This window comes from Motacilla alba, chromosome 3 (assembly GCF_015832195.1).
Source record: "Motacilla alba alba isolate MOTALB_02 chromosome 3, Motacilla_alba_V1.0_pri, whole genome shotgun sequence".
NCBI lineage: Eukaryota > Metazoa > Chordata > Aves > Passeriformes > Motacillidae > Motacilla > Motacilla alba.
The window spans coordinates 95,067,268-95,080,334 of NC_052018.1; the positions used below are offsets into that span (position 1 = coordinate 95,067,268).

At 51.5% G+C, this 13,067-nt stretch overlaps 1 protein-coding gene across 1 annotated transcript; it reads left to right on the top strand.

The window, feature by feature from the left end:
• The first annotated feature begins 913 nt into the window (after positions 1-913).
• Positions 914-12,656, top strand: LOC119699133 (transmembrane protease serine 9-like). Its single transcript, XM_038132180.1, has 9 exons — positions 914-1,113; positions 1,437-1,699; positions 1,966-2,111; positions 2,569-2,725; positions 8,926-9,019; positions 10,836-11,078; positions 11,381-11,646; positions 11,847-11,992; positions 12,471-12,656. Exons 1-9 carry the CDS (start codon positions 914-916, stop codon positions 12,654-12,656), a joined length of 1,701 nt encoding a protein of 566 aa, XP_037988108.1.
• Positions 12,657-13,067: the final 411 nt, after the last annotated feature.

Here is a 13,067-nt window from a genome sequence, read left to right on the forward strand (position 1 = left end):
ACAGCCTCATCCTGCAGGAAGAGAGGCCTAAAGAAAGCAGCAGAGAGCCTTTTTACAAGGACAGGTCCTGATAGGACAAGGGACAATGGCTTCACAGTGACAGAGGTAACTTCAGCTGAGATCATATGAAGGAATTCTGGATTGTGAGGATACTGAGGCACTGGCATGAGTTTGTTCAAGGATTGCTCTCAAGCCAAGCTCCGGACACTCTGGACAGCCGGGTCTAGTGCAAGACCCTCCCCATCCCTCCCTGGGATCCCTAGTGCTATCCCTCCCTGCCCATGGCAGGGGGTTGGAGCTAGGCAATCTCAAAGCATCCTTCCAACACAAACCATTCTATGGCTCCTTGATTTGATGTTGCCCCTCCCCCAGTGGGCTCCCTTGACATAGGCCACAGTGCCCAGACTACCGAACCTACCCCTCCATGACATCAGCCCCGGGGTTGAGGGCACCACGGCTGCTGCAGGCACTGTGGCTGTGGCTGTGCTGCAGCACGGAGACCTCAGTGCTTGCAGCTCACACTTGGAATGCCTTGGCAGCCATGAATTGGTTTGGCCTCCTCATCCTGCTGACTGTGGTTGGGCTGGCACATGGGACATGGGACAACTGCAGGTAAGTGGCCCCAGGCCCAGGGAGGGAGCCACAGCAACACTTGCGGCCTTCCCTGGAGGGGACCTGCCTCTCCCCCATGGCTGGGGCACAGCTTCCCACCCACCATGGGAAGCCTCAGTTCCTTGCCAGCAGCCAGGTTCTGGCATGGACAGACGCACACCCCATGGGCTTCCCTGGCCTGCTGTGCGTGCAAGCCCTTGTGGGCAGGGCAGAGGGCTGAGCTTCAGCCTGAGCCACAGCAGGCCATGAAGCAGCATGGAAATTACTTTCTGCTTGCAGATGGACTTGTGGCCTCCGACCCATGGTGTCTGACTCTGGGTACAAGAGTCATGACTACGGCATGACACGCATCGTGGGTGGCACAGATGCCAAGCCAGGGGCCTGGCCCTGGATGGTCAGCATCCAGCATCCGAGGATACCAGGCACAAAGCATTTCTGTGGAGGGTCTCTCATCAGGGCAGAGTGGGTCCTCACAGCAGCACACTGCTTTGACCTCATTTTGTAAGAAGGGGCAGGGAATGGGGACACCCCCACAACACCAGCAGGTGCCCTGTCAGCAGCACCACCCGCTATTCCCGTGCCCTTTCCTCTCAGGCAGCCAGACTGCCACACTGCTCAGGAGAAGCCTGGGCTCATGCCAAAGTTTCCTAGCAGCCTCCAGCTTGACATTCCCCCAGCCTAAGGTGTCTGAAGGCACTCGGGCCTGCCAGAGCACTGCTCCCTCTCCGCCTTGCCAAGTCGAGGTCTGGCAACTGCTGGGCTGCTGTGGCACATGGCTGTGCTCCCTCTCAGCCCCCTCTCCATCTGCCTTCCAGTAACACCAGTTTGGTGTACGTGGTAATTGGTGCCACCCAGTTGACTCAGCCGGGCCCTGGCGCACAAGTGCGCAAGATTAAGAAGTTAGTGCGTCATGAAAACTATCAGAGACGTGACATGAGCGATGACATTGCCTTGCTGGAACTGAGCAAGCCTATCCAGTGCAGTCCCTACATCCAGCTGGCCTGTGTGGCTGATGCTATCTTAGGAGTGTCAGTGTCACAGGAGCATAACTGCTGGATTGCTGGCTGGGGTGCCACCACTACAAAAGGTGAGTTCCAAGAGTGACTTCTGGGCCAGCTCAACACACTGGGGAGAGGGTTTGGACTTCCCCACAGCAGAGGCCAAATCCAGGCTGCAGGACATACACCTCTGCAGAGATGGGCCTGGCCTTCTCCCCAAAGCCTGGCAGCAGGGTCACAGTGCCCCAGTGCCTCTGCAGAGGCAAAGACATGCCATAGGGAAGGGGATCCCCCACAGACAAGGGAAAAGAATTGTGAAGGAGCTGCTGGGGCTTGTTTCTTTCTGTGCTCACAGATAAAACCCCAAGTGATCACCTGCAGGAAGCCAAGGTACAGCTCATCAATATCCAGCTGTGCAACAGCACCTTCTGGTACTCAGGGAAAATCCACACCCACAACTTGTGTGCTGGTTACCCACAGGGCACCATTGACACCTGCCAGGTAGGAGCCACTCAGCACCGGCAGCCTGGGCAGCACCGCCCCAACACAGCCCAGAGTGATATTTGCCAGGCCACACAATTACCCCCCCCAGCCCCACCTACCCACCCCTCTGGGGGCTTCCCACACAATCCCCATCCACACCTACTTCTCCAGTGCCTGCCTGGTGCCAAAAGCCCAGTAAGCCCCACTAGTGCTCTTGGCAGCACAAAGGTCCAGGTGCCAAAGCTCCATCCTCTGTACATCCAGGAGTCCTGTGCAGAGATGACAGAGAGAGCCCTACCCTACCCTATAGGACCCCATGCCATTCACAGCCAAGCTTCTGGAGGCTCCAGCCCTGGAGCAGAGCATTCCTCTGCCCAGAATACAGGTCTGGCAGGGGCTGTGAAAGAGAAGGAGACAGCCCCAATGCTGATGGGGGCCACCCAACACCACATTAATCCTCTGTGCTCTGCTGCAGGGTGACAGCGGTGGTCCTCTCATGTGCCAATACAACCATGCTGACTCCTGGTGGGTTGTTGGAGTGACCAGCTGGGGAAAAAGCTGTGGCAGAGCAAGACGGCCCGGAGTCTACACCTCCACTCAGTACTTCTATGACTGGATTCTGACGCAGATGGGCACAAAGAATGTTTAAAGTGCTTCTTGAGCACCAGGATGGGCAGCCTCCAGGGCACATTGCAGTGCACCACAACCATTTCCTGCTAGGGCAATGCCTGCTGATCCAAAGACAGCCTCAGGGTCAAAACCCTGCTCTGTCCTGACCACACTCCTCTCCTCTGTGCACACACACACTGGAGTTGATTTAGTTGTTGAAATAAAGTTGCCAGTCATCATAGGGAACCATCTTTTTGACTGAATTCTGACTCCTGGGCAAAGGCAAGGACTTCCATATTCCGCACCTGCAGAATGAGCCTGGGGGGACAAAGGGACAGAGTGGCTCCAAAGAGCTCCAAAGTGCCTGGTCACCGAGGAGAGTGCTCTGAGCCACCATGGGCTGGAGGAACCTGCTACCTCAAGCCTAGGAAAGAGACAGGAAAAAAGCAGGTTCCTTGGGAATGCTGCTCAAATGCACACAGGCTGCTGATAAGGACCTGGTGTGAGCCTGGGCTAAGGGAACAGATCTGGGAAATCCCAAGCACAACAAGGGAAACTCCTGGCTCCTGACTGGAGTGCCAGTGCCCTAAGGCAGAGCCAAATTTCACAGGCAGCAAAGGGGGATTGATGTGCCAGGTGGTCACACTTCACAGATACTCAAAGCAAGAGCTGGGGTCATTCTGGGGAGAGGAACCTGGCAGGAACAGTAGGAAAGCACACCAGGAATGCTGTGGAAGGCCAAGGTGAGTGGGCCAACACCACCTGCAACACCAAGGCTGTTCACAGGCATGGCCAACCTGTGAGCCAGGGGGGAATGATGCCTGGACTTGGCTCCATATTTGGGAGGAGATGAGGGCAGAGAAAAGGAGGGGTGAGAGAGAAAAGGAGGAAGATGAGAGGGCTGTATAAGCCTGGCCAATGGAGAGAAGGAGCAATCAAAGAGCCAGCTGCACAGACACAAACTGCAGCTTTGTGTGCTTGTTTGCCTGAGTCCTGCACATAACCACCACAGGATGGGCAAGAAATTTTTCTCCACTCACTAATTAACAAATCATCTACATAGTGTGCAAATTCACCCCAAGATTTTCTACTATTTATTCAACCCCAGAATAATCATATTGGAGAAAAAAATTAACTATAGGTCATCCTGCAACTCCTTAGGGAAGACATGTATAAAGCCACCCTCTGTCACTGAAAAGCCATTTCGCCTTGTCCAATCAGCACATCTCACAATCATGGATAATCTGGAAGACTGTCCATGGTTAAATCCTCCTCTCAGTCCTGTGCCCACTCTTAGGTAACCTCTCTGCCCTGCTGACCTGAGGCATCATGGGCCTATTTAGCTAGGAACAACTTCCCCTTGTGTTGCCAATCCAAATTAATCTGTAACACCTTGATTTTGTAGCTTGATCCACCTCTTCATTGTTGCCTGACTCTTCAGCACGGGGACATCTACATGACAAACTTTAACAGTCAGATTCTCTACCCAGGCACTCATGTCTTGCCATTCTTCAGCAGCCCAGACTGGTTTTCCCCTACACTGCGTTTGGCCTTTTTCCACCTTTCCAGCCATCCCCAGACTGTTTGCTACCATCCACCACTCAGTGCAGAGGTAGACTGCTGGCCACTTCTCTTACACAGCAATGTCCAAAGCCAGCTGGACAATTTTCAACTCTGCAATCTAACTAGAGCCACCTCGTCCTTCAGTAGCTTCCGCAACTCACAACATAGGGCTCCATACAGCTCTTTTACATTTCCTACTGGTCCCTACAATATGGCAGGATCCATCAGTGAAGAGGATGTACCATCCTTCACTTTCAGGTAGCTGGTTATATGGTGGGGCTTCCTCAGCACATGTCGCCCGTCTTCCTCTTCTGATGATAATCAAAAGTTCTCACCTTTGCACCAGTTTGCAATGACTGCCAAGAGCTCAGGTTGATTTGAATTTCCTACTCGAGCTCACTGTCATGAGGGTGATCCATTTACTCCAGGTAGCGTTTGTGGCATGATGTATTGCAGGGACCTTTCCTTTAAATATCCAGCCCAGCACTGGTAGTCAGGGTACCAGAAGGAGTTGTGCTTCAGTGCCAGTCGCTTCTGAGGCAGCTCAAACCCCTTCATAAGCTGCAAGAATCGCTTCCTCAGTTGGGGTGTTGCCAGCCTCAGATTCTGAATGCATGACTCCAAAACCCAAGAGGTGAGCCTCAGGTCTTCCCAGGTCCCTTCTGCCAGAGGCTTCAGGAAGGACCATTCTCTACGGCTGTGGTGTAGAGCACATTCTTCACATCTTGTCCTGTCCTGACAGGCCCACGTGCTACTGCATGGACAATCTCATGCTTGATCAGCTCAAAAGCTTGCTGTTGCTCAGGGCCCCAGTCAAAATAATTTTTCTTTCCTGTCATGAGGTTGAGAGGTCTTACAATCTGGCTGTGTTCCAGGATGTGCATTATCCAAAAGCCCACAATGCCTAGGAAAGTTTGTGTTTCTTTCTTGCTGGTCAGTGGGGACACAGCACTTATCTTATTAATCATATCTACTGGCATCTGTCTGCATCCATCTTGCCATTTCACCCTTAGGAAATTAATTTCCTGAGCAGGCCCCTTGACTGTACTTCATTTGATAGCAAAACCTGCTTTCAGAAGACTCTTAAATACTCTCTCCTTTCTCATAAACCTCCCCTGCCATCCTGCCATGTTCCTTCATACAGTGATGTCATCGATGTACTGCAGATGTTCTGGAGCCTCACTCTTCTCCAGTGCAGCCTGGATCAGCCCATGGCAGATGGTGGGACTGTGATGCTACCCCTGGGGCAGTCAGTTGAGGTGTACTGCACACCCCTCCAGGTGAAGGCAAACTGGGGCCTGCACTCTGCTGCCAGAGGAATGGAGAAAAATGCATTGGCAATGTCAATAGTGGCATACCACTTCACTGCCTCAAGACTTCAGCTCGTACTGGAGCTCCAGCATGTCCGGCACAGCAACGCTCAGTGATGGTGTAAATTCATTTAGGCATCAATAGTCCACAGTCAATCTCCATTCCCCATCAGACTTGCACACAGGCCAAATGGGACTGGTGAAGCATAAATGGGTCTTACTGACCACTCCCTGGCTCTCCAGCTCACAGATCATATTATGTGTGGGAATTATGGAGTGTCGGTTTGTGTGGTATTGCCAGTGATGAACTGTAGTGGTGGCAATTGGTACCTGCTGTTTTTCTACCCTCAGGAGTCCTACTGCATAAGGGTACTCTGAGACATGAGGCAAGGTGTCTAATACCCTCTGTCTTCACAGCAGGTATTCCAAAATCCCACCAGAGTCCTTTAGGGTGTTTGAAATAATCACTTCTGAGAAAATCTAATCCTGGAATACACGGGACCTCTGGACCAGTCACAACAGGGTGTTTACTCCACTCCTTCCTAGTCAAGTATACCTCAACTTCCAACAGAATCAACTGCTGCGACTCCCCTGTTGACCCAACAATAGAAACAGGTTCTGTCCCCACATGTCCCAGTGGTATTAAAGTACATTGTGCACTATTATCAACCAAAGCCTTGTATTTTTGTGGTTCAGTTGTGCTAGGGCATCAGATCCACACAATCCAAAAGACCCAATTTTCCCCAGCATTTATCTGGCTGGAGGCCAGGGCCCCTCTTGTCCTGGCTACCATTGACTCTCTCTGCGAACATTCCAGAGGTTCCTTCAAGAGGAAGGACATATCATCGTCCCTTCTCTTATACCTGGCAGTTCATCTATGGGAAACTGTAGCTGTTGTGTTCTCATTGTAAAAGCATTGTTATTGCAAGAGTCCCATACCTTCTCGGTGATTTCTCATGAGTAGTTCTTCTCAACACTGCTCCTTCTTCTTCAAAGCCCAGACAGCAACTGACTCGAGGTCCCAGTTCTCCCTGTCTTATAGGACTGTTCTTCCTTAATGGTTACAGCTGTAAGTCAAGCCTGTTTCTGATCTTGGATAATTGGCCTGGCTGCAACTCTTTGGGAGTAAAGCTGCTTTTTACATATATCTTATACTCTATTCCCACCACATGTAGCTGCATTCCTTATGATGGAACTCCTTTGTTAGTAGTTTCCTCCTTTAATTTACACACCTGTGCTGCCAGACAGAAATGAGTTTTCCATCCCACCTCATATCTTCCCCATGCTCACGCAGGAAGAACCACAGGTCAGCTTCTTGTGGGATGTACCCCCTCTCCCTAGCTGGGGTCATCTGCATCGGATAAGAGGGCATCTGCTCTGTACTGATGAGATTTAGAGAAGGTCCTCTTTAATCTCCTTTCTGGTTTCTGATGGGTCTCTTCAGTCCTGTCTTCCACTTTCTGTATACGTGCCGCCAGGTCTGTTTCCACAGCTGAGATTTTTGCTTCTGTTGGGCCATGCATGTTAGGCCAGTGTCTTCATAGTACCGGAGCCTCTTTGTCACAGCATTACTGTTTTGTCCCTCTCCTTCCACTGCAGCATTGCTATGACAGGGGTGTACATGCTAGGCCGGATTTGTGCAAGTTTGAGCCACATCACTGCCGTGCATTTTATGATGTCTGGACTCTTAGTAGTTTGATCATCTGAGAAAAGGACCCCTAGCACAGCCAGTTTTCTCAAGTGCTGGATTCCTTGATCCATGGTTTTCCAGATGTCTTGCTGAAGCTGAAGATCCGGGTGAAGGTATCTTTCTTTCATACTGGTTAAAAGCTGTGTCCAGAGGCCGAGAGGTTTGGGCCTCCTTGCAATCCCCTGGTCAAAATCACATCACATAACAGAAGTCACAAATGCCTCACTTAGTACCATCCAAAATTGTACCATAGCCTGCAGTGTCCCAGATTTGGAGCAACCAACATAACATAGATTCATCAGGTCATTGGCTGAGATATTTTCTCAGATTGTGAATGCTTTCTAAGGATGGAGACTTGGTGATTCTTTCTGGTTCCAATTCCTCTACTGGCTGTGAGGGTCCTGACTCCCCATCATCATCCACTGGGTGAGTGGATTTGGTTTTGTGTTTCCTTCTGTGAACAAGCTTAATTGCTGTTCTGGCTTAGCTGCAGCCAGAGTGCCTGCTGATTCATCCTCCTGCCCCTCTGGCTGTATTTGCTGTCCTAGAGTGTCTAGCAGCATGTGATAAGCATTAGCCAGGGCCCAGCACATTGTAATGAGCGTCTTCTCTTTAGAGCTCTCATTACAATTTTCTTTCAGATATTTGCACACCTCAGCTGGATTCTGAATTTGTTCAGGGGGAAAGTTGCAAACTATGGGGGCAGAGAATTCCTTCAGGGTTTGGCCTATGTCCTCCCACATCCCACACCACTCAAGATTTTCCACTACTGGAGTAGATGTCTGGACAACCTCTCTGGAAATCTCAACCCTGGCTTTAAATGTGCTGTAGGTCTTATGGAGGAGAGCTAGCAGAATTTAAAAAAAGAAAATATGGTATCTTTAACATTCAGAGGGAATGGAATAGTCTCAAAAGGTGACATGCCTGATCTGAAGAGGAAGAAGGAGGTAAAAGGCTGGGGAAAATCATCCCCTACTTTTCCCCCAACAGACTGAGTGTAATTGCTAATAAATCCCCAAAAAAGTCTGCCAAGGCCGGCACAGGAAAACAGCAGAGAATACGCATCCCGAATAACTCTCATCACCTCTGATGTCTTTCCATAAATTATTAGCATAGAGCATATCAACACAGCAATTCTGATTCGCATCCCTGATATGAAGAAGGTATATACAATATATATGGACAAGCCAATATATATGGATAAGCACACATGCCTAAGTGCCATGAAGCTGTTATTGAACAGGCAGCATGGTAACCATTCACTGTTGTACCCAGTACAAAGTCTTTCAGAAAAGAGTGTTATTTTTCTTATTTTTCACTTTTCCTTGCACCCTTAAGCTGGGCCACAAATTTTGTCTCATTTTGAGACGATTTAGAAGAGAGCCATCTCGGTTATTTCCTTTAGACTGCAAGAATCCCTTTCCACCAGTAAGGAATGAATACTAATAAATGAAAGTGAAAAAAAAACCAACAAAAACCCAACATTTTTGTTTACAAACCAAATGCCAACAGGCAGGAACAAAGTAAAAGTAAATAACTTGTACATATCAAAGTGTTAGACCTCACCACCCCACCAGAACAAAAGGAGACCCAAAATGCTGGAGAATACCCATTCCTGATACATGATAAAAGATGGCATCAACTTCTCCCCCTTTGGAAGGCAGGAGCCTCATGGAGCAGACAAAGGCCCAGCAGCAGATGAAGGCCTCATCTGATGCCGACCTCCTCCCCACAGCAAAGAACGGTCATGGCAAGTAAAATAGCTGGGCTGGAGCCATTTGATGTGTTCTTTCCACAGCTTGGCACAGTTCACAGTGGTTTGGGTCGGAGCAGGGAAGCTCCCCTCCTGCCAGTGTGAGGCCCTGTCTCAGACAAGCAGCTGCTCAGTTTGCCTCAATGCAGCCCAAAAATCGCTACTGCAGCTTCCCTGAGACAAGGAAAGGAAAAACTTTTGCCTAGGCAAAAACCAAGCCAGCCACGATAAAATCACACCACACAGAGCCCTGAAAAACGTGAGCAGGGAGCTTTTAAAAAACACCCATGCAGAATGAAAACACTCCATCCCCCCTGCCTCACACACTCAAGGTCCGGGGATTGAAGGGTCTTAAAGATACAGTAACAATTTCTGGAAAGAGAATAGAGGATTTCTGAATATACTGTCTTAATAAATCACTCCAAGGCACTGAGGCACAGGCATAGGTTGCCCAGAGCAGTGTGGAATCCTGCTTTTCCCACAGTCAGAGTAGAGAAGACACAGACACCAACTTCAGGAATAAGTGTAATTTACTGTAATTCAAACCTGCAACGAATTGCAAAAGGATAAGCTAAGCAATGCATCTAATCATTACTATAAAAGACTGCCTACAATGATGAAGAAAGACACATCACAAGTTACCCTAATACTTTACCATCATCCAGGTCTGCCCATTCAGCTGGGGAAAGCCACTGTCACAACAGTGACAGTGGGATACCACTCCTTGCAAGTAGGAAATTCGGCAGGTGCCTTCCCTGACAGGAAAAGAGGTTTCTGACTGCACTGGGAGAGGGCCCTCTTTTTATACTGTTGAATAAACAAGCTACCATAACTTCTAGAACAGGAACATCTGGTTTTGTTCTCCTATTGGGATGCTCCCAAGGCCTTGGAGGGCTTCAGGAGGAGCCAAGGGAATTGTCTGTGATCCTACACCCCAAAAGAAGGCCAGATGTTGCCTTGTCCGACTTCTAAATACAGAAAGGAAAATCCATGTTTTGCCAGTGAGCAGATACAGATAACATTTGGTTAGAAGGTCAATCTAGAGATGAACTTTTGGTCAAGAACTGTTGTTCCTGCCTCGCTCAGGGCCTGTTGATCAGGACTTAGTACTTCAATGCCGCATCCCTCAAAGTGTTCAAGGACAGCTTCTGAGCCAGGCTCTGAGCAGCCTTCTCCAATGCAAACCATCCCTCCCTGCCCAAGGCAAGGGGTCAGAGTTAAATTATTTCCAAAGTCCCTTCTACCCCAAACCATTCCCTGGCTCACTGATTCCACATTGCCCCTCCCCAAGTGGGCCCTGTGCCATAGAACCCCACAGTGCCCAGAACACAGAACCCACCCCTCTGTGACATCAGCGCCGGGACCGAGGGCACCACGGGCAGCACGGCTGCTGCGGGCACTGTGGCTGTGGCTGTGCTGCTGCACGGAGCCCTCAGTGCTTGCAGCTGACACGTGCCTCTGGCAGCCATGGATTGGCTCGGCCTCCTCATCCTGCTGACCGTGGCCAGGCTGGCACAGAGCATCCAGTACACCTGCGGGTAAGTGGTCCCAGGCCCAGGGAGGGAGCCACAGCAACACTTGCGGCCTTCCCTGGAGGGGACTCGCCTGTCCCCCATGGCTGGGCCACAGCTTCCCACCCACCACGGGAAGCCTCAGTTCCTTGCCAGCAGCCAGGTTCTGGCATGGACAGACACACACCCCATGGGCTTCCCTGGCCTGCTGTGCGTGCAAACCCTTGTGGGCAGGGCAGAGGGCTGAGCTTCAGCCTGAGCCACAGCAGGCCATGAAGCAGCATGGAAATTACTTTCTGCTTGCAGAGGGAGCTGTGGGCTCCGAGTTACGCCACCTGTCAACAGCCCCATGACTTATTCCTACGACAACGTGGCTTATGACTACGGCATGACACGCATCGTGGGTGGCATAGGTGCTGCAGAAGCAGAATGGCCCTGGATTGTCAGCATCCAACACCCCTGGGTACCAGGCCTAGGACATTGGTGTGGAGGGTCCCTCATCACGGCAGATTGGGTCCTCACAGCAGCACACTGCTTCGACAAGTTTGAGTAAGGAGGGGCAGGGAATGGGGGCATCCCCACAACACCAGCAGGTGCCCTGTCAGCAGCACCACCCGCTATTGCCATGCCCTTTCCTCTCAGGCAGCCAGACTGCCACACTGCTCAGGAGAAGCCTGGGCTCATGCCAAGGTTTCCTAGCAGCCTCCAGCTTGACATTCCCCCAGCCTAAGATGTGCGAGGGCACTCATACCTGCCAGAGCACTCCTCCCTCCCTGCCTTGGCAAGCCGAGGTGTGGCAACTGCTGGGCTGCTGTGACTCCCTCTCAGCCATCTCTCCATCTCCTTTCTAGTAACATCAGCCTGCTGTATGTGTTGATTGGGGCCACCCAGTTGACTCAGCCGGGACCTGGGGCTGCAGTGCGCAGTGTCAAGAAGGTGGTGATACACCGTGACTACAAGCGTAGCGACTACAGCTATGACATTGCCCTGATGCAACTGGACCGTCCTGTCCTGTGCAGCTCCTACATCCAGCTGGCCTGTCTGGCGGACCCCGCCCTGAGAGTCTCAGAGCTCATCAACTGCTGGATTGCTGGCTGGGGTGCCACTACTGCAAGAAGTGAGTTCCAAGAGCGACTTCTGGGCCAGCTCAGCACACTAGGGAGTGGGTTTGGGATTCCCCACAGCAGAGGCCACAGCCAGTCTGCAGAACATATACCCCTGCAGAGATGGGCCTGGCCCTAGGGAAAGGGATTCCCCTGACAGAGAAGGAGAACTGGCATGGCGCTGCTGGGGGCTTATTCCTTTCTCTGCTCACAGGTCTAGATTCAGCTGATCGCCTTCAGCAGGCCAAGGTCCAGCTCATTGATGTCCAGCTCTGCAACAGCAGTGACTGGTACGCAGGAGAAGTCCATCCCTACAACTTGTGTGCTGGTTACCCACAGGGCAACATTGACTCCTGCAAGGTAGGAGCGTGCCACGAGCCACTCAGATCCCAGCACCGGCATCCGGGGCAGCACTGCCCCAACACAGCCCAGGCCCTGCTTTGCCCAGCCACTCAGTCACCGTCCCAGCCCCAGCTCTCCCTGACTGCTGTGGGGGCTTCCCACACACTCCCCATCCACACCTGCCTGCCCAGGTCTCCCCTTGTGCCAAAAAGCCCAGTAAGCCCCACTAGTGCTCTTGGCAGCACAGAGGTCCAGGTGCCAAAGCTCCATCCTCTGTACATCCAGGAGTCCTGTGCAGAGATGACAGAGAGAGCCCTACCCTATCCCTATAGGACCCCATGCCATTCACAGCCAAGCTTCTGGAGGCTCCAGCCCTGGAGCAGAGCATTCCTCTTCCCAGAATACAGGTCTGGCAGGGGCTGTGAAAGAGAAGGAGACAGCCCCTGTGCAGGAAGGTGCCAACAACACCACCTGAATACTCTCTGCTCTGCTGCAGGGTGACAGCGGTGGTCCTCTCATGTGCCAGGACAACAACGCTGAGTACTGGTGGGTCATTGGACTAACCAGCTTTGGAACAGGCTGCGCCAGAGCAAGGCAGCCTGGAGTCTACACCTCCATTCAGTACTTCTATGACTGGATCGATTACAACATGCGTGTAAACGCAGTTAAAAGTGCTCCTTGAGCAGCAGGACAGGCAGGATCCAGGGCAGGCTGCAGTGCACCACAACCGTTTCCTGCTAGGGCAATGCCTGCTGATCCAAAGACAGCCTCAGGGTCAAAACCCTGCTCTGTCCTGACCACACTCCTCTCCTCTGTGCACACACACACTGGAGTTGATTTAGTTGTTGAAATAAAGTCACTTTGTTCACAGGGAACCATCTTTTCAGTGCAATTCCAACTCCTGGGCAAGACAAGAAGTGCATTGCTCAGCACCTGCAGAATGAGCCTGGGGGCACAAAGGGACAGAGTGGCTCCAAAGAGCTCCAAAGTGCCTGGTCACCGAGGAGAGTGCTCTGAGCCACCATGGGCTGGAGGAACCTGCTACCTCAAGCCTAGGAAAGAGACAGGAAAAAAGCAGATTCCTTGGGAATGC

What these genes read in the sequence shown, in the direction of transcription:
- LOC119699133 (XM_038132180.1), top strand. Translation starts at nt 914, where the DNA reads ATGGTGTCTGACTCTGGGTACAAGAGTCATGACTACGGCATGACACGC. An exon ending in GGGTGCCACCACTACAAAAG is followed by an intron (nt 1,700 to 1,965) that starts GTGAGTTCCAAG and finishes CTGTGCTCACAG; the next exon opens with ATAAAACCCCAAGTGATCAC. An exon ending in GGGTGCCACTACTGCAAGAA is followed by an intron (nt 11,647 to 11,846) that starts GTGAGTTCCAAG and finishes CTCTGCTCACAG; the next exon opens with GTCTAGATTCAGCTGATCGC.